The sequence below is a fragment of the Oncorhynchus gorbuscha genome, linkage group LG02 (genome assembly GCF_021184085.1).
Source record: "Oncorhynchus gorbuscha isolate QuinsamMale2020 ecotype Even-year linkage group LG02, OgorEven_v1.0, whole genome shotgun sequence".
NCBI lineage: Eukaryota > Metazoa > Chordata > Actinopteri > Salmoniformes > Salmonidae > Oncorhynchus > Oncorhynchus gorbuscha.
The window spans coordinates 82907119-82929085 of record NC_060174.1 but is presented as its reverse complement, the minus strand read 5'-3'; the positions used below and the strand labels follow the sequence as shown (position 1 = coordinate 82929085).

At 47.6% G+C, this 21967-nt stretch overlaps 1 protein-coding gene across 3 annotated transcripts in view; it reads right to left on the bottom strand.

Moving 5' to 3' along the window:
• Positions 1 to 21967, bottom strand: part of LOC124011125 (homeobox protein cut-like 1) — a 223162-nt gene that overhangs the window by 155423 nt on the left and 45772 nt on the right. For all 3 annotated transcript variants that reach the window (XM_046324186.1, XM_046324202.1, XM_046324194.1), the window contains exon 2: positions 8918 to 9028. In XM_046324186.1, coding sequence (XP_046180142.1) covers positions 8918 to 9028 — 111 coding nt within the window. The remainder of the gene's footprint in view (positions 1 to 8917; positions 9029 to 21967) is intronic.

Here is a 21967-nt window from a genome sequence, read left to right as displayed (position 1 = left end):
TAACTAACGATCTGTTTTATGTAGAGGGAAAGCAATTAAACCAAGATCTGTTGAATGGGAGTTAATTGATCTCATTTGAGATGCCACATATGTACATGTAGCTGCTAGCATAAAGAGGCCCCACACCTTAGTTTGTAATGTAAGCACTCGGAGACCACCATCATGTGGAACAATGATTGCTACCATTGTTGATTTACTGCCATCAGAGTTCATGATACAACGGGCAAAACCACCAAGGGAAACTGGAGCCAAAATAGATGCTTTCATAGGGACCAAAATGGAGAGAACCTTCATTTAGCCTCATCCTGCAGTAGGACGGCATGATGACTAGGCTGGCGTCCAGGGTCTTGTACTGAATGCTGTCAGAGAGCAAGGATGCAGTGAGGGATGCCCCATGCCCATCTGTCTCCCCACAGTCCTCCAAACCCAACAAGCAATCCTCTTTCTGTCCCAGAGAGCCTGTGGAAAGCAGCTAGCTAATCACAGATCCCCAGAGGTGATGAGATGGCATGTGCTCAACTCCTGTCAGTTCCACTCTTCCATCAACCCCAGCATTAGCTGACCAGATGGACCAAATCCTTGAGGCAGATATGCAATGTACCAGTGCATTAAACAAGTGAGCTTAAAAAAAGAGGGAGAGACTTCAAATGAGTTTGGGAATTTGATGGCAAATGCATCAGCAGTCCACAAGTTCCAGTGTTTTATTGTAGGCACACTGGGGCATGCGCTTGGTGCATTTGGCACAAAATGGCCGCTCCTGATAGAAGATGAAGGGAGTGCTGTGGGAAACACCATAGACTCACCTGCGACTGACTCCCCCAGTTGCCTGTGCTCCACACCTTTGGGGGCAAAGGGCTCTAAGCCCATCACTGCTAAGAGCCGCTTCCCATCATCGGACTATGGGAAATAAGGTACAACTCGCCTGCACAGAATCAATAACCGAGATTAGATCATCTTGCATAATCTTTCAATGCATCGTGGCATATTGTGAAATGAATTTAGGTATATAGTTACATTAAGTGGCTTTCAAACAGTACACTCTATTCTGTGAGCACAGTGCTCAGAGTAATTGTAATAATTAATGATGAATTAAAAGTGAATGGGGCTTAATGAGGGTAAGCAGAGTCTTTGCGTGGGAAAGTTCCATAGGGATTAGTTATATTATTGGGACCATTTCCATTCCTTTTGGGGTCTTTGAGAGAAGCTGGAATTCCGATTTACAGCCGGGTGTAGAAGGGGTGGAGGAGGCCCCTCTTTTCACAGAGTCTCCCAGAGACAGGGGCTCATGGTGAGAGAAAGGGTCAGAGAAATGCGTAATTCACTGGTGTGATGGTGTACGTCACTGATGCCGTGGCTCTCTGATGAACCCCTCACACATTAACAAACGACCCTCAACCACATTTACGCCCGGGCAAGGGATAAATGTTCCCTCAATGAATATATCTCTGTAATACGCAGTTCGTGTTCGCTCACCCACTCATTTAGCATGCATCTAAAACGCAAATCATTTAGGGGGAGTTGGTTGACCTTTGTAGGGGGAGTGGGTTGATTTAGGCAGACTGCTGCCCTACAGAGCACAGTACATGATACAGGCAGACTGCTGCCCTACAGAGCACAGTACATGACACAGGCAGACTGCTGCCCTACAGAGTACAGTACATGATGCAGTCAGACTGCTGCCCTACAGAGTACAGTCCATGATGCAGGCAGACTGCTGCCCTACAGAGTACAGTCCATGATGCAGGCAGACTGCTGCCCTATAGAGTACAGTCCATGATGCAGGCAGACTGCTGCCCTACAGAGTACAGTACATGATGCAGTCAGACTGCTGCCCTACAGAGTACAGTACGTCCGGCTAAAAATCATTAAGGAGAAGTCCCCTTGGCGTACATCATCACCACCCCCTGCCGAGCTGTGTGGTAGACTGGGAGAGCCAGTCAGTCAGACCTCCCCCTCCCGTCCTCCTTCCATCCTCCCACCAAATTCCTCAGTCAGGCTGGATTACCAGGCCCGCCTCTGAACTCAATAGGCAGGTTTGAGGGCAAAAAAGGGGAGGCGTCGGTGGCTGAAGTTCTCGCTCTTCTGTCGTTGGTTGGTTCGCTGGCTGTCTGGCTGGTAAATATCCCTGCGTCGTGTTAAACAGGAGAGCTATAATTAACTGTGGGAGACGCCAGTCAGTCAGGGTTGGGCGCCATGCCAACGGATCAGCCCTAATTACTATATTCACTTTGTCAGGGAAGCTCACTTTGCTGCTCCCTCTGATAGGCCCTGGCAGCCTCAGAAATCCCCCGGCACTGCACAGCACATTCTCAGGGAGGCAGACGGGGCCGATTGGCAGGCAGGAGGGCCGGGAAGGCTAGCAGTTTCAGGGTGATGGAAGGCTGGGTGGGTGTAGGGCTGAGCGACTGCAGCAGAAGACACCACCCAATGGCCCCCACTAAGCTCAGGGCCCAAACAAACACAGGAGCCACCAGACTGAGCAAAAACAATCCTGTGCACAGTAATGCTGCTCCCAGCCGCCCTGACTGATTTTCACATTGATTAGATCTTGTACATATGTTCTTTTTACAGGTAGCACAAGACTGTGCCTTAACCCTGATCTGAGGCTCCATGTTTAGTCAACTCTGATTTCAGATTAAGATAAACACCAGTTTAAAAATAGACATGTCTGCCTCCTGCAGTGTCTCCATGAACAGCTTCAGTGCTATTTTGTAATGTCCAACATGCTCAATTTATTGATGTTGTTGAGAAGAGAAGTCGTATTTTTCACATGGTTTATAAACACCCTTTTAATATGCATGGGGTTTGGCTAAAATTAAATGCTCAGAATTGAGTTGCTATCAAAAGGCTGGTGGAGGTATTTACATTATATATATATATATATATATATATATATATTTTTTTAGACGTGGCCTGCTATCAATGCTTCTAATACATTACTGAACTGGAAATATGTCAACTCCACAGGCGGGGGATGAATATGGCTTTATTTAAATAGTTTGACTGTGGAAGCAGCTCAGACAACCATTTCAGGGCAGTTTATCACACTAAAGCCTCTTTCACACTGCCGGCCCAAACTGTCCACATACGGGCAAATCCCACTCCAAAGCCTGTTTCAACACAGCCACAGCCAGAGAGGGATAACGATCACTAGCATACGTGGGAGCCTTCATGGGGCACCACGGAGAGAAGCTGATAGTAGAGATATAATTACGTACAGTATGCACAAGCAGAGTCATCGACAGCCCTCTTGCCAAATGCAGGGCATTCATTCTGATGAGCTTTATATCTGAGTACTATGGGCACTGGACAAGTGGTCTGACAGAGTCTGAGAATAAAACTTAATTTGAGGTAAAGACATACTGAGTGACATTCATTAGAATATGGACTGTACAACTCCAATGCAATACAATTTAGATTCAAACATGCGTCCATGTTCGGTTAGACTATTTCAGGATTCAAAACAAACAGAGACGACAGTGATTAAATTAAGCCCCCTTCTGACTCAAGTCAGACACTCAGCTCAGTCCTCACACTCTCTGGAGGTCACTTCTTACCATGGAAAACAGTAGGTCAACCTGACGAACACTTATGACGTCTTCTCATGATTCTGGTGATGTCACACGGTTAGACTCCTACTCAGATAATAAAAAAGGCCGTCTTATGTCACAAGGTAAATCTCAAACTCAAATATCATCTGACAAAGTGGGAAAGGGCCGAGACAGAATTCAGGGATTCTCACCTCTTCCACGCAGACATGTCTGGAATGATTTAACCTACTGAATGTCCTTATATCTTATTCACAAAGTGTGTCCCGGAATTCAGTCCTTTTCTCTCAGATGGCAACAAAACTGTATTGAACAAGAGAAGAAACAGGCTGTATAATTGAATTATTGGAAAACAAATGCAACTTCCAGCAGAAAGGAAGGATGTCTCTCTTTAAGGGGGAGCGTAAGGTGGACATATCAGGCCTCTATCAGACAGAGGTAAATTGCAATACCGTACAGCCGTGAGGTTACGCAGTGATAACACAGCTAGAAATCCCCTTGTTCATTAAACTACCTGTTCCATCTTATCATTCCACTTGACAAAATAAAGGACCGGGAACGCTCATGCATTACAAAGAACAGCAGTATATAAAGAGGTGTAGAAATCACCCTCTTTTCAATTTAATACCAGACAACTCCTTGAGAAGTTATCGGGTGGAATCTGTAACCAAAAACGAAAGTAATCAATACCCTCTTTTACTGTCTTCAGACTTAAATAAGTTTGAGAGAGAAGTCACATGCAACACTAGCATGGTCTGCACTCTGAGCCAAAATGGAGGTGAACCGAACAACCCAAAAATATCCTCACCAGGAGTCCAGAGAAGAAGACACTCAGCACTTTGAAAGGGTGTCCATAACTCCCCTTCTCAGAGAGACGAGATGAAACACTTTGAAAGGGTGTCCACAACTCCCCTTCTCAGAGAGATGAGATGAAACACTTTGAAAGGGTGTCCATAACTCCCCTTCTCAGAGAGATGAGATGAAACACTTTGAAAGGGTGTCCATAACTCCCCTTCTCAGAGAGATGAGATGAAACACTTTGAAAGGGTGTCCATAACTCCCCTTCTCAGAGAGACGAGATGAAACACTTTGAAAGGGTGTCCATAACTCCCCTTCTCAGAGAGACGAGATGAAACACTTTGAAAGGGTGTCCATAACTCCCCTTCTCAGAGAGACTCCCCCTTCTCGAGATGAAACACTTTGAAAGGGTGTCCATAACTCCCCTTCTCAGAGAGATGAGATGAAACACTTTGAAAGGGTGTCCATAACTCCCCTTCTCAGAGATGAGATGAAACACTTTGAAAGGGTGTCCATAACTCCCCTTCTCAGAGAGATGAGATGAAACACTTTGAAAGGGTGTCCATAACTCCCCTTCTCAGAGAGATGAGATGAAACACTTTGAAAGAGTGTCCATAACTCCCCTTCTCAGAGAGACGAGATGAAACACTTTGAAAGAGTGTCCATAACTCCCCTTCTCAGAGAGACGAGATGAAACACTTTGAAAGGGAGTCCATAACTCCCCTTCTCAGAGAGACGAGATGAAACACTTTGAAAGGGTGTCTATAACTCCCCTTCTCAGAGAGACGAGATGAAACACTTTGAAAGGGTGTCCACAACTCCCCTTCTCAGAGAGACGAGATGAAACACTTTGAAAGGGTGTCCATAACTCCCCTTCTCAGAGAGATGAGATGAAACACTTTGAAAGAGTGTCCATAACTCCCCTTCTCAGAGAGATGAGATGAAACACTTTGAAAGAGTGTCCATAACTCCCCTTCTCAGAGAGATGATATGAAACACTTTGAAAGGGTTGAAACACTACATTGAAACACTACATTGAGTTAGCAACTCTGAGCCCCTCTGAACAGAGCAGTAATTAAGGTAGCTTTCCAGCTCCAAGCGACAGAGGGATGAAATTTCCACCCCTCTGCCGGAACCCCTTGATGTTTTGTACCTTGGGTTCTGGGCCCATTCTGGCAACTAGAGCAGTTATTTTTTCCCTTTTCCTTTTTTCCCCTCTCTTACAGAGTTCACAGAATCCCCGAGAACACAGCCTCCCAGCCAAAACCCCAGCACGATTAATTTAGTAACGGGTTATTAAGCTCAAACATAAATTGCAGCCCTGGACGGTTTATATGGAAAAGAAGCCTGATTTATTAGAGAGCCAGAGACAAAACAGGTTTTTATTTTCCATTTATTCATCAACACTCGTTGGGAGTGGTAACTCGGAAGGAATTTTCAGACAGAAAAGGAGAGGAGAAAAGGGAAGAAGTGGGGAGGAGGTGGGGCAGCAACAATGGCTGCCGTGATCAAATTGCTGGGGAGAGGAGCACAATGGCCATGACATTCTTATCCAAGCTCTTCCCTGGACAACACTATATTTGTTTGGTGGAGCACTGCATCAGCTGAACACACATATCAATAGTGTTTGCAATCGCACTGTATCCTTGTATCTGTTCTTGACTTTCAGTAGATATTTCATCAAGGCTGGCTAACGGCCTCCTCTCAGCAATTGGAAACACTCCTGGGTTCGTCTAAAGTCCGAAAATAAAGTTCTCAAGCCATATCTGAGGCTGGGAAGACTGACAGAACTGACACAATGTCACTCTTAATGAAAGAGACATCTTCATTATGTCATCAGTCATTTCAACTCACATCAGTGTGATCTCCTCGTGGAGGCCCAGGTCTACATAGTGATCCATCACTCCTTTGAGGTTCAATAGATTATTATTATTTATTTCTTTTTTACAGAATTTCTGACAAACTGAAACTAAGGAGTTCATGGTTACATAAACTTGACCATTATGCTGAAAGTGACTAAGCCACGTTGTCCCCTCTCTTCCTTAGTAGACTGAGCGGTTTATGACTTTGGGGACGTACTCCTCTGACTAAGAAAGGGGCCTCTGGGGTAGTAAGCCAACGATTGTGCCAAACATTGACAGTGTACCCTCAATATGTCTGATGTATAAGGACTGCCTCTAGTCACCAGAGAAACCACCTGCCAATGGGCCCACAACTCAGCTGTGTACCATCTTATACCATGGATCACAACCTGTCCGTTCCAGAGACGTCATACAAACAGACAATATCAAACACACAACACACCAATAGGTTATTATATCTCATAATGGTGTGCAGACCTCTGCATAGAAGGGATATGAATGAGTGGAACGGAAGCTGGATCTCAGTCCTCCCCTCTATCCTGTTGAGGTGTTGTTGTCCTGTTCTAGAAGATACCCGATTCCTGACCTCTTTGTCTGCTGTGCATTAGGTCTGCCTCTGTGTGCCAGAGCACCATGGGTCATCAGGGCCCAGAATGAAGCATGGCACGGCTGCTGCTGACACAGCACATAGCACTGCTGTGCTACGTTGGGGTGGGTGGGGGGGGCAGACAGAAGGGCAGCACTGCCCTGAGCAATGACAATGACCTGGCCGGCAGCTTACTTACAGCGGGGGGGCTTACTGTAAATCATCAAACAGACTAATGGGCCCTGAGGATGAGCTGACTCAGGTGGGCCCAGACCTAGAACACCAAGCCGTCGTCTTAGACTGTGTGTGGGTGCAATAGTACATTCAGTACATATTATCGGATGAGTAGTTTTTGTTATCCATTTTACATTCAATATTGTTTGAACGGATGAATATCTGTTTCAACTACAGTAAGTAAATTAAGCTACTCGTCTGTCCTCCCACCTGCAGTCTGTTTGTTCTTCTCGCTCTTTCGTTCTCTTTATATTTCACATTGCTCTCTCCTGCGCTCTCTTTTGTTTGAGGAGAGGAGAGCCATGGCGCCGGAGGAACCTCACAAAAGGGTCACATGACGTGGAGCCGAGGCGGGCGGGTGGACACAATGGCCGCACCACTTCGCACAGCTGGAGTGTCACGCATTCCTGGTGTTTACAAGATTTAGGTGGAAAACAAATCCACCCCCCTGAGGAACTCTGCGGTGCAAAATGGGCTCATTTTCTGTCTGAATAGAGGGTTTATGTCATCAGCTTCGATGCATTTTAGGATCATGAGAAAATGGCAACCTGTGAAAACGATGGTGGTGGTGCAAGGAGGGTAGAATAACTGACAAGGCAGAGGAGAATAGGCTAGGTAGTGGTCACTCTTCAATGGGAACAGTTGACGGAGCTAAGGGTAGGAGGGACGAGTCTACTTCTGCATTTCTTAGGGTAATTTGGTGTAATTTAAAATAATATTTCAAAAATCTAACATCTGTTCTACAATCCGGTTGCCATTTTGAGAATCACAGTGTTGTCATCAAAGACAAGAATCAAAAGAGCCACTTTCTTGTGCCGAAATATATTGACGTAACGATAATTGAAGCCTCAGTTGGACGTTGTTCCTTCATTGCCAAGGCATTGCCAGCATACCTAAAACTTGGCAGCTTAAATCAGATCCGCAGCAGAGTTTTCATTAAATAAAGAACCGCTCACCTCTTAAAACTCTTCACACGTGTCGCGGCGCTAGTTTTTACCAACTCAAGACACGACTTCACAGAAAAGCAGCAGGGCCGATCAAAACTGTCCAGAACAGCCTTGACCAACCATGCGACAAGGAATATTCCTTAAAAGGTGGTCGTAGTGGAGTAATAGAGTTCAGTTTGAGGGGGTGGCTGTGGGCTGGTGGTTTCGGACTACTGACTACTAAGGTCATCCTGATTCCCAGAGGGTTTCAGATTGTATAAACAAACCTGGTTTGAGTTGGAGCTTACAAGAGGGAAGAGCATTGAGTAGCCTATGTAATGACATGTAATGAATGGTGTTTTAAAAAACTATGCTAGCATGGGCTAATGTAAGGATGGGCTAACTGGATCGCATGGGAAGTGGAATCCAATGAGAAGGAACAAATGAGGAGCTCAGCCATTCGAGAGGAAGAGACACTGTCCAAAAGGTAAATAAAAACACACAAAACGCCAGTAGAAGCAGCTGAAAGAAGGGTGGGGGGCGGAGGGCCAGTGAACAATAAGAGGACAGTCTCCTCCGCTTGACTGGGCACCATTTCCCTGACCCCACCCCTGACCCCGCCCCCGACAAAAGGGACGGGTGATGTGTCCCCGTCGGATGACACAAGAGGCATTGATGACGAGGGTCTACACACACACACACACGTCTGTTCGGCCATGATGCTGCATGTCCGTTACATCAACACAGACACACACATCCTGTCTGTCGTGCCTCTACTAATGTGGTGTGTGTGTGTGTGTGTGTGTGTGTGTGTGTGTGTGTGTGTGTGTGTGTGTGTGTGTGTGTGTGTGTGTGTGTGTGTGTGTGTGTGTGTGTGTGTGTGTGTGTGTGTGTGTGTGTGTGTGTGTGTGTGTGTGTGTGTGTGGGTAAGTAGGGACAGGCAGAAGCAGAGCAGACACTCACCTCTGGTGTGTTTTTCTTGAACTCGCGGCTCTGGTCGATGAGCTTTTTCCTGGACTGCTCGCTCTCATCTTGTCTGTTGGCCAGGGCTGTGGCTGTGGCATTCAGTTCTCTCTGTGAGACCAAGAGGGGAGGAGGAGAAAACACTAAATGATTACACAGGGCTCTGTGGGGGGTGACCGTCATTTACATCAGCAGACAAACAAGAAAACCCCTCTTCTTTTAACTCTCTTTTCCCCCCTGTAGTCTGGCACCACTAGCCCATCACTGGGAGAGGGGGAGCGTGAGAGAGAAGAGAAAGAGAGAGACAGAATCAGCCTCATCTTCTCTCCTCTCCCTCCAGACAGAGACAGACAGACCTAGATATGACACAAGCACAGGCACCATGACTACTTACACGCTGGCATCACACACACCCCACTGTACAGTACACACACTGTACAGTGTACGCACACATTAAATGTACACATACACACACACACTCCCTTCTTCCAGCACATCTTCCATCTTTAACTACAGATAGAAGTGTAGAAAAAGAAGTACAACTACTTGGATCCAGGCAGCATTTCCACTAAAAAATGTATTCAAGAGAGAAAGGAAAATAGCTTTTCTCACAGGTAGAAATTCACCAGCAGCCTTTATGGTCTCTAGGCATGTAAATGTCATAGGGCAGATCCCAGATCATCAATATTGGGAGAGAGGTACCCAGAGGAGATATAAACACTGACTCTAGATCAGCATGGACAAGTCAGGCTAGGAGGACTACACTGTAGGCTAAGAGTACTATTCAGAGGCCTAGGCTTCTAGCCTAAGCTTTAGAATATCCACACAGAGGATGAAGCACCCTACATACACAATGTTATGTCTGACTCTGAACCTGTCATAATGTAATCCACAAGTATCTATAGTTATTCTGGTTAATATAATTCCCCATTGGACTGGGACGTGTGAAGTGACTTACTGACAAGCAGTGTCAAGATGGGCCTTCGCCGACGCTGTGTATGTGTTTGCGTGTGTCGTCTCTGCTCTGAGAGAGAGAGAGCAAGAGAGAAAAAGGGAGAGGCAGAGAGAGAAGGGGAGGGGGGCAGAGAGTTAGAGAGGGGGGCAGAGAGAGAGAGAGAGAGAGAGAGAGAGGCAGAGAGAGAGAGAGAGAGAGAGAGAGAGAGAGAGAGAGAGAGAGAGAGAGAGAGAGAGAGAGAGAGAGAGAGAGAGAGAGAGGCAGAGAGAGAGGCAGAGAGAGAGAGAGAGAGAGAGAGAGAGAGAGAGAGAGAGAGAGAGGCAGAGAGAGAGAGAGGCAGTTGAGGCTGACATCTGGGAGCCAGATGCAGGGAACAAATCACCTTAATTAGGCTGGAACTGAGCAAGCCAGATTGCAGCCTCCACTTTAATCCACACAGCTACCACAACTACCCACTACCACTATCAACCACCACCCCACTACTACCAACCACCAGCACCACTACCCACCACCACCCACTACCAACCACCACCACTACTACCAACCACCACCACTACCGCTACCCACCACTACCCACTACTACCACCCACCACCACTAGCCACCACTACCAACCACCACCACTACTACCAATCACCACCACTACTACCAATCACCACCACTACCCACCACCACCACTACCCACCACCACCACCAACCACCACCACTACTACTAACCACCAGCACCACTACCACCACTACCAACCACCACCACTACCCACCACTACCAACCACCACCACTACTACCAACCACCACCACTACTACCAACCACCACCACTACTACCAACCACCACCACTACTACCAACCACCACCACTACTAACCACCACTACCCACTACTACCAATCACCACCACTACTACCAATCACCACCACTACTACCACTACTACTACCAACCACCACCCCACTACTACCAACCACCAGCACCACTACCCACCACCACCCACTACCAACCACCACCACTACTACCAACCACCACTACTACCAACCACCACCACTACCAACCACCACTACCACCACCCACCACTACCAACCACCACCACTACTACCACCCACCACCACTAGCCACCACTACCAACCACCACCACTACTACCAATCACCACCACTACTAACCACCACTACCCACCACCACCACTACCAACCACCACCACCACCAACCACCACCAACCACCACCACTACTACCAACCACCACCCCACTACTACCAACCACCAGCACCACTACCCACCACCACCCACTACCAACCACCACCACTACCCACCACCACCCACTACCAACCACCACCACTACCCACCACCACCCACTACCAACCACCACCACTACTACCAATCACCACCACTACTAACCACCACTACCCACTACTACCAATCACCACCACTACTACCACCACCAACCACCACCACTACCACCAGCACCACTACCAACACTACCAACCACCAGCACCACTACCAACACTACCAACCACCAGCACCACTACCAACCACAACCACTACTACCACCCACCACTACTAACCACCACCACCACCACTACCACTACTACTAACCACCACCACTACTACCACCCACCACCGCTACCCACCACTACCCACTACTACCAACCACCACCACCACTACTACCACCCACCACCGCTACCCACCACTTCCCACTACTTCCAACCACCACCACTACTACCAATCACCACCACTACTAACCACCACCACCACCACTACCACTACTACTAACCACCACCACTACTACCACCCACCACTACTAACCACCACCACCACCACTACCACTACTACTAACCACCACCACTACTACCACCCACCACCGCTACCCACCACTACCCACTACTACCAACCACCACCACCACTACTACCACCCACCACCGCTACCCACCACTTCCCACTACTTCCAACCACCACCACTACTACCAATCACCACCACTACTAACCACCACCACTACTACCACTAACCACCACTACCACTACTACTAACCACCACCACTACCCACTACTACCAACCACCACCACTACCCACTACTACCAACCACCACCACTACCCACTACTACCAACCACCACCACTACTACTACCAATCACCACCCACCACCACCACTACTACTACCAACCACCACCAACCACCACCACCACTACTACCCACCACCACTACTACTACCCACCACCACCACCACCCACCACCACCACCACCACCACCACCACCACCACCACCACTACTACCCACCACCACCACTACTACCCACCACCACTACTACTACCCACCACCACTACTACCCACCACCACCTCCACCACCACTACCACCACTACCCACCACCACCACAACAACCCACCACCACCACAACAACCCACCACCACCACCACCACCACCACAACCCACCACCACAACAACCCACTACTACCACCACAACAACCCACTACTACCACCAACCACCAAAACCACTACCACCACCATTACCAAAACCACTACCCAACACCACCACTACTCACCACCACCACTACTCACCACCACCACTACTCACCACCACCACCACTACTACCAACCACCACCACCACTACTACCAACCACCACCACCACTACTACCAACCACCACCACCACTACTACCAACCACCACCACCACTACTACCAACCACCACCACTACTACCAACCACCACCACTACTACCAACCACCACCACTACTACCAACCACCACCACTACTACCAACCACCACCACTACTACCAACCACCACCACCACTACCAACCACCACCACCACTACCAACCACCACCACCACCCACCACCACTACCAACCACCACCACTACTACCAACCACCACCACTGAGCAGAGTGGAAGACAAGCTAATAGAAAGGATATAGACTTAGCTAGCCTTGGGAGCTAACGCATTAGCACTGGCTAGCTGTACTGTAGCTCTCAGCAACTGTATTCCCACACTCACTCTCCTGCTGTATCAAGACTAGAGAGTAATGGATAAGTAAGCGAGGGAAGAAGGAGGGAGGGTTGGAGAAGTGGAAAGGAGGAAGGCCACATTCCCCCAAAAGTTACACTCTTGAGACTGATTAGCAGATGCTGCTGTTAAGCCCATTATGCAAACGATTTGGCTAATCAACTCAAATTGATTAGCACTAGGCTTCCTAACCCATGTCCTAATGCGCCGGCGCTGAGCCCGTCCACGGGGTGGGGTTGGGCCCAGGGAGCTGGGTAATTATGTTTTTATCAACAGGACGAGTCAGCCCAACCCCAGCCCCCTGTCTTCATCACCCACGTAGCTCACCAGTGGTTATTAGAACATGAAAATACAGGTGGAGGAAACTCAATTAAAAAAGCTCATATGAAACCACTAAACACACAAACGCTAGAATTCTGATCAGTTGACTTCCCATAGTCAAATTCAGCATGAGTCTACAATATTGCTACATTGTTCGAGTATTGGGATACATGCACAACACCATTCTGAGTGCGTCTGCCTGCCTGTTACCAAGATTGTGCAGTTAAGATTAAAGCAAGTCCCTCTCTTCATCTATTGCCTAGTTACTGTTCTACCCATGGAACTGGACCACATCAAACATTAAAGCCGCGATATGTCACTTGTTGGGCCACCTGACCAAATCCTTTGCTAGGACATGATTCTATAGAACTTTTCAACTAGCTAGAAGAGGTGGTAAACAGTGAAGTAAACACATATCAGTCCAATCAAAGTTACCGGAAAAAAGACGTCGACTTATCTGTGTCCAATGACCTTGAGCCTTGTTGGACAGGCACTGTCAATGTAACTCTATGGCAGCACACAGGGGGAAGAAGCTGCCTGGCCCTCAGTGGTCTCTCCCAGAAAAGTCAATGTGTCCTGGCTACATGAGGCCTTGGTGTATAGAAACTGGCATTTTATTTCAGAATCCATGTAAGAATAGCCTAGGCTATATGATTCATTTACTGTCTGGCATAGCTGTAGGAGCTATGGCATAGGCTAGTGAGAATGATAGGGTAACACACAGACCACTGCTTATACTACTTCAAAATTAACCGTCACAAATGCTGACTATTCCATCATAGGGGGGCGTGACCAACTTCACCAACACTAGGAGGACAGATGTGGCCAAACCCCTCTCACACGTCCTACCCCCACCCCCCTCAGTGTGTCCCACCCTACCCTATCTCCAGGCTCCATAGCGTCGGCCCTCTCAGCCTACATCGGGCCCTGCCGCCTCTCACAGCAGCCATGCTTAAATAAAGGACCAAATTGTGCTCTATAATGGCTTTATAATTTTTGTAATGGAAGAATTTTGCTGGCTCAGGCAGTGGTGCTTGTCTTAGTTAATTTGTTCAGTAGTAAACGCTGATGGAACAGATTACCACGCTCCCTCGAGAGCTTGACTGTGCCAGATGCTATCAGCTGCATGAGCTGAAGGGAATATCGCTCTCTCTGGGTCTCTCTCCCTGTGTCCCCCTCTCCCTCCCTCTCTGTGTCTCCCCCTCGGTGTCCCTCTCTCTGTGTGCATCTCTCTCTCTCTCTTTCCGTGTGTGTGTGTGTCTCTCCCTGTGTGTGTGTGTTTCTCTGTGTGTGTGTCCCTCGCTCTGTTCCTGTTGTGTCTCCCTCGGTGTCCCTCACTCTCTCTGTGTGCGTCTCTCTCTGTGTGCGTCTCTCTCTCTCGTGTCCCTCACTCTCTCTGTGTGCGTCTCTCTCTGTGTGCGTCTCTCTCTGTGTGTGTGTCTCTCCGTGTGTGTGTGTGTGTGTCTCCCTGTTCCTCTGTGTGTCTCTGTTCCGTGTGTCTCCCTGTTCCCCTGTGTGTCTCCCTGTTCCTCTGTGTGTCTCCCTGTTCCTCTGTGTGTCTCCCTGTTCCCCTGTGTGTCTCCCTGTTCCCCTGTGTGTCTCCCTGTTCCCCTGTGTGTCTCCCTGTTCCCCTGTGTGTCTCCCTGTTCCCCTGTGTGTCTCCCTGTTCCCCTGTGTGTCTCCCTGTTCCCCTGTGTGTCTCCCTGTTCCCCTGTGTGTCTCCCTGTTCCCCTGTGTGTCTCCCTGTTCCCCTGTGTGTCTCCCTGTTCCTCTGTGTGTCTCCCTGTTCCTCTGTGTGTCTCCCTGTTCCTCTGTGTGTCTCCCTGTTCCTCTGTGTGTCTCCCTGTTCCTCTGTGTGTCTCCCTGTTCCTCTGTGTGTCTCCCTGTTCCTCTGTGTGTCTCCCTGTTCCTCTGTGTGTCTCCCTGTTGCTCTGTGTGTCTCCTCTGTGTGTCTCCCTGTTCCTCTGTGTGTCTCCCTGTTCCTCTGTGTGTCTCCCTGTTGCTCTGTGTGTCTCCCTGTTGCTCTGTGTGTCTCCCTGTTGCTCTGTGTGTCTCCCTGTTGCTCTGTGTGTCTCCCTGTTGCTCTGTGTGTCTCCATGTTGCTCTGTGTGTCTCCCTGTTCCTCTGTGTGTCTCCCTGTTCCTCTGTGTGTCTCCCTCCCTGTGTGTCTCCGTGTGTCTCACTCTCCCTGTGTGTTTCCCTCACTCTCTCTGTGTGTGTCTCTGTGTGTGTGTGTGTGTCTCTCGCTCTCGCTCTCTCTCTCTTTATGTGTGTCTCTCCCTGTGTGTGTATGTGTGTGCGTCTCTCGCTCTGTTCCTCTGTGGGTCGCCCTGTTCCTCTGTCCGTCTCCCTCTCTGCGTCCCTGTCTCACTCCCTGCCTACTCCAACCAAGCTCCGCTCAAAACAGACCAGATCACAAATTCAATCTCAAGATCATTAAGGGTAGTTGAGGGAGGGGGGTTGGTTAGGGGCAATGGAACAATTTACTCTGATTGAAACCAATAAAAGGCAGAGGGCATTTTCTGAAGATGGTATTGTTGTGGAGAACTGCTGACCAACTTCAGATTCATGCAAAAAGCTTTTCAAGATGCAGCTTTGAATCTTTCCAAATGGATTATCATGATAGGCTGACTGTCATAAAAGTTAATTGGGTAACAGCAGACAAAACAAAGTTGATCTACGCATCAGCTGACCCCATTTCTTGAGTATAAGCAGGTGCAGGTTTTCAAAAGGTTAACTTCATCAACAGCTGGCAACGGGTTTAAAAACGGCATCAATTTATCCACCCTTAAATAGGCGCAGTGCAGAAAAAGACATTATCTAGCCCTTCTGTATGTGGAACAAAACGAAGGTGGAACAGATATTGCCGCTACACTGCTGGAGCCGATTTCTTCCCAGAGTCTCTCTGTGTCTTTTATCTACTAGGACATCTGTATAATGAAGGTTGGAACACGCCACACTGCCACGAATGAAACAACTCTTCTGTTCAGGTGCACTTACTGAGTGACAACATCACCAATAACTACCCTTCTGCAATCTGACCTCACCTCTGTGCCTCACACACTACAGTCTGGGAATGTACAGTACAACTGTAAAGGCCAGAAAAACAGCACGAAGCAAAACCAAGGTTAATGAGGTGCAACTCATTTCCAGAATTACACTTATGAAAGTGGTCGTCCTGATAATCTCCATTTGATTTGAATATATGTGGACAGGCATTCTATTCTTTTCTCCACCCATGTTCACAGATATGAGTCACAGATTGCAGCGCTGTATGATTGTGTACTGTACACAGACAGACAGACAGACAGACAGACAGACAGACAGACAGACAGACAGACAGACAGACAGACAGACAGACAGACAGACAGACAGACAGACAGACAGACAGACAGACAGACAGACAGACAGACAGACAGACAGACAGACAGACAGACAGACAGACAGACAGACAGACAGACAGACAGACAGACAGACAGACAGACAGACAGACAGACAGACAGACAGACAGACAGACAGACAGACAGACAGACAGACAGACAGACAGACAGACAGACAGACAGACAGACAGACAGACAGACAGACAGACAGACAGACAGACAGACAGACAGACAGACAGACAGACAGACAGACAGACAGACAGACAGACAGACAGACAGACAGACAGACAGACAGACAGACAGACAGACAGACAGACAGACAGACAGACAGACAGACAGACAGACAGACAGACAGACAGACAGACAGACAGACAGACAGACAGACAGACAGACAGACAGACAGACAGACAGACAGACAGACAGACAGACAGACAGACAGACAGACAGACAGACAGACAGACAGACAGACAGACAGACAGACAGACAGACAGACAGACAGACAGACAGACAGACAGACAGACAGACAGACAGACAGACAGACAGACAGACAGACAGACAGACAGACAGACAGACAGACAGACAGACAGACAGACAGACAGACAGACAGACAGACAGACAGACAGACAGACAGACAGACAGACAGACAGACAGACAGACAGACAGACAGACAGACAGACAGACAGACAGACAGACAGACAGACAGACAGACAGACAGACAGACAGACAGACAGACAGACAGACAGACAGACAGACAGACAGACAGACAGACAGACAGACAAGCTCTCGGTACCACTTCAAAGGAGCTTTAGGCAAATAGCAAATACAAGTGTCTGCTCTGTACTGGCTGCTCCAACAGCTGCTGTTAACATTAAGAGGAGGGCTAATCTATTTGCATTGTAGTGAGGCGGTACACTAAAACCTTTCTCAAAGCCTCATGTTTTGTTTTCGCTAACACTACCAGTTAAAACAGACCAGGCTTTGTGGCCACGCTAGGCTATTCATACTCGTTGACACAGTCTCAAAAGCTAGGCGGTCGTTTACACAAGATCTCAGAACAGGTCTTGGAACAAGGAGGTCAGATTAGAACCCATCGACAATACGGATTTGGCAATGCAGTTTAAAATGTCACCTTGACGTGTGTATGTATGCGTCTTGGAGATAACTTAACCTTCAGTCCTAATCCGTTGACTTGAAGCGAGGGGTAATGCATACTAAAGCTCTCCTAATGGTCTGGTCAGAGTGAAGTGTGCCTTAAGCCGAATAAACTGGAGCCATAAATTGGAGTGTCAGTTTAACCTACATAGAGAAGGGGAATCACATTAACATTGGTTTCTAATAAACGTCCCAGTGTTCAAACTGCGCCCTGGTAACAGATTTGTGACGGATGTTTTAATAGGCTGTGAATCATATATCTGCAGGAGGAGACTGACAGTGTGATGTGGTGGTCGGGACGTAGTATGGAACATACAGTTGAAATCGGAAGTCATAAAAACATGTTTTTCAACCACTCCACAAATGTCTTGTTAACAAACTATAGTTTGGCATGACACAAGTAATTATTCCAACAATTGTTTACAGACAGATTATTCCACTGTATCACAATTCCAGTGGGTCAGAAGTTTACAAACACTAAGTTGGCTGTGCCTTTAAATAGCTTGGAAAATTCCAGAAAATGATGTCATAGCTTTAGAAGCTTCTGATTGGCAAATTGACATCATTTGAGACAATTGGAGGTGTACATGTGGATGTATTTCAAGGCCTACCTCCAAACTCAGTACCTCTTAGCTTGGCATCATGGGAAAATTAAAAGAAATCAGAAGACCTCAGAAAAATAATTGCAGACCACCACAAGTCTGGTTCAACCTTGCAAGCAATTTCCAAACACCTGAAGATACCACGTTCATCTGTACAAACAATAGTACGCAAGTATAAACACCAGGGGACCAGCTAGCCGTCATACTGCTCGGGAAGGAGAGTGCAAAAAAGTGCAAAGGTGCAAATCAATCCCAGAACAACAGCAACGGACCTTGTGAAGATGCTGGAGGAAACCGGTACATAAGTATCTATATCCACAGTAAAATGAGTCCTATATCAACATAACCTGAAAGGCCACTCAGCAAGGAAGAAGCCTCTGCTCCAAAACCACCAGTAAGATCGTACTTTTGGGGTGAAAGGTCCTCTGGTCTGATGAAACAGAAATAGAACTGTTTGGCCATACTCACCATCGTTATGTTTGGAGGAAAAAGAGAAGAGGCTTGCAAGCTGATGAACTCCATCACAACCATGAAGCATGGGGGTGGCAGCATCATGTTGTGGGGGTGCTTTGCTGCAGGAGGGACTGGTGCACTTCACAAAATGGATGGCATCATGAGGCAGGACAATTATGTGGATATATTGAGGCAACAAGCATACTTCCAATGTTGTGGCAAAATGGCTTAAGGACAACAAAGTCAAGGTATTGGAGTGGCCATCACAAAGCCCCGACCTCAATCCTATAGAAAATTTGTGGGTGGAACTGAAAAAGCGTGTGCGAGCAAGGAGGCCTACAAACCTGACTCAGTTACACCAGCTCTGTCAGGAGGAATGGGCCAAAATTCACCCAACTTATTGTGGGAAGCTTGTGGAAGGCTACCCGAAATGTTTGACCCAAGTTAAACAATTTAAAGGCAATGCTACCAAATACTAATTGAGTTTATGTAAACTTCTGACCCACTGGGAATGTGATGAAAAAAATAAAAGCTGAAATAAATCATTCTCTCTACTATTATTCTGACATTTCACATTATTAAAATAAAGTGGTGATCCTAACGGATCTAAGACAGGGAATTTTTACTAAGATTAAATGTCAGGAATTGTGAAAAACTGAGTTTAAATGTATTTGGCTAAGGTGTATGTAAACTTCCGACTTCAACTGTATATCAGCGGGAGGAGACTGATAGTGTGCTGTGGTGGGACTTAGTATGGAACAAATGTCCCCACAAGGAAGGAACACACAGTCCTCATAATTCAAAGTCCTTCTAGAGACCGTCCTTAACAGCATCTTTAAAGTTATTTTTATTTACTCCATAATAAACTCATATGTATTCTTATCTAGGGGTTTTATCTTTTTTATTAGCACAGTGACCTAGGAGTGTGTGTTTTAATTTAATTCCCCCACCATGAGGACCTCACCTACCCGAGCGTGCCCACAATGGAATCATTGTGCCTGTACAGTTCTCACCTTCGCTATGACCTTCCTCCTGCCTGATTGACTGCCAGATCGAGCAATCAAAACCAGCCAATTCACTGGGAGGGGGCCTCTGGAGGGCATGGTGCTCATGTAAGAGAAGGGGAGGAGAATATATTATCTGAGAGTAGTAGCAGCCATGCCTCATAACCAAGAGGACTGTTCTTTGAAAAACTGCAGTGGTCATTGAAATGTCATTGGCCTCTTTGGTAACAACAACTCCCAAACAGTTTCTCAGAATGGGTGCTGGTTCTCACAGAGAGTGGACTACCTCTGAGAAGGAAAAAAAACGTAACTACTTCATCCAATTAAGCGAAATGCTGGCTATTATCATACATTTGTATGCTAATTCCCAGCATGTAGTTTTATGGTAAGAACAATAAGGTGGTTGTTGACCAATGAAAAACACTCCTTCACTCTGGATAGAGGTACAGTGGTTTATGGTACTACATTCTAACCGATCGCTGCAGCTGTAAATAGTCTGTAAATAGCCCACCCAATCTACCTACCTCATCCCCATACTGTTTTTTAAAATGTACTTTTCTGCTCTTTTGCACACCAGTATCTCTACTTGCACATCATCATCATCTGCTCATTTATCACTCCAGTGTTAATCTGCTAAATTGTAATTATTCGCTCCTATGGCCTATTTATTGCCTACCTCTTCATGCCTTTTACATTTACATTTAAGTCATTTAGCAGACGCTCTTATCCAGAGCGACTTACAAATTGGTGCATTCACCTTATGACATCCAGTGGAACAGCCACTTTACAATAGTGCATCTAAATATTTTAAGGGGGGAGGGGGTGAGAAGGATTACTTTATCCTATCCTAAGTATTCCTTAAAGAGGTGGGGTTTCAGGTGTCTCCGGAAGGTGGTGATTGACTCCGCTGTCCTGGCGTCGTGAGGGAGTTTGTTCCACCATTGGGGAGCCAGAGCAGCGAACAGTTTTGACTGGGCTGAGCGGGAACTGTACTTCCTCAGTGGTAGGGAGACGAGCAGGCCAGAGGTGGATGAACGCAGTGCCCTTATTTGGGTGTAGGGCCTGATCAGAGCCTGAGGTACTGAGGTGCCGTTCCCCTCACAGCTCCGTAGGCAAGCACCATGGTCTTGTAGCGGATGCGAGCTTCAACTGGAAGCCAGTGGAGAGAGCGGAGGAGCGGGGTGACGTGGAGAGAACTTGGGAAGGTTGAACACTAGACGGGCTGCGGCGTTCTGGATGAGTTGTAGGGGTTTAATGGCACAGGCAGGGAGCCCAGCCAACAGCGAGTTGCAGTAATCCAGACGGGAGATGACAAGTGCCTGGATTAGGACCTGCGCCGCTTCCTGTGTGAGGCAGGGTCGTACTCTGCGGATGTTGTAGAGCATGAACCTACAGGAACGTGCCACCGTCTTGATGTTAGTTGAGAACGACAGGGTGTTGTCCAGGATCACACCAAGGTTCTTAGCGCTCTGGGAGGAGGACACAATGGAGTTGTCAACCGTGATGGCGAGATCATGGAACGGGCAGTCCTTCCCCGGGAGGAAGAGCAGCTCCGTCTTGCCGAAGTTCAGCTTGAGGTGGTGATCCGTCATCCACACTGATATGTCTGCCAGACATGTAGAGATGCGATTCGCCACCTGGTCATCAGAAGGGGGAAAGGAGAAGATTAATTGTGTGTCGTCTGCATAGCAATGATAGGAGAGACCATGTGAGGTTATGACAGAGCCAAGTGACTTGGTGTATAGCGAGAATAGGAGAGGGCCTAGAACAGAGCCCTGGGGGACACCAGTGGTGAGAGCGCGTGGTGAGGAGACAGATTCTCGCCACGCCACCTGGTAGGAGCGACCTGTCAGGTAGGACGCAATCCAAGCGTGGGCCGCGCCAGAGATGCCCAACTCGGAGAGGGTGGAGAGGAGGATCTGATGGTTCACAGTATCGAAGGCAGCCGATAGGTCTAGAAGGATGAGAGCAGAGGAGAGAGAGTTAGCTTTAGCGGTGCGGAGCGCCTCCGTGATACAGAGAAGAGCAGTCTCAGTTGAATGACTAGTCTTGAAACCTGACTGATTTGGATCAAGCAGGTCATTCTGAGAGAGATAGCGGGAGAGCTGACCAAGGACGGCACGTTCAAGAGTTTTGGAGAGAAAAGAAAGAAGGGATACTGGTCTGTAGTTGTTAACATCGGAGGGATCGAGTGTAGGTT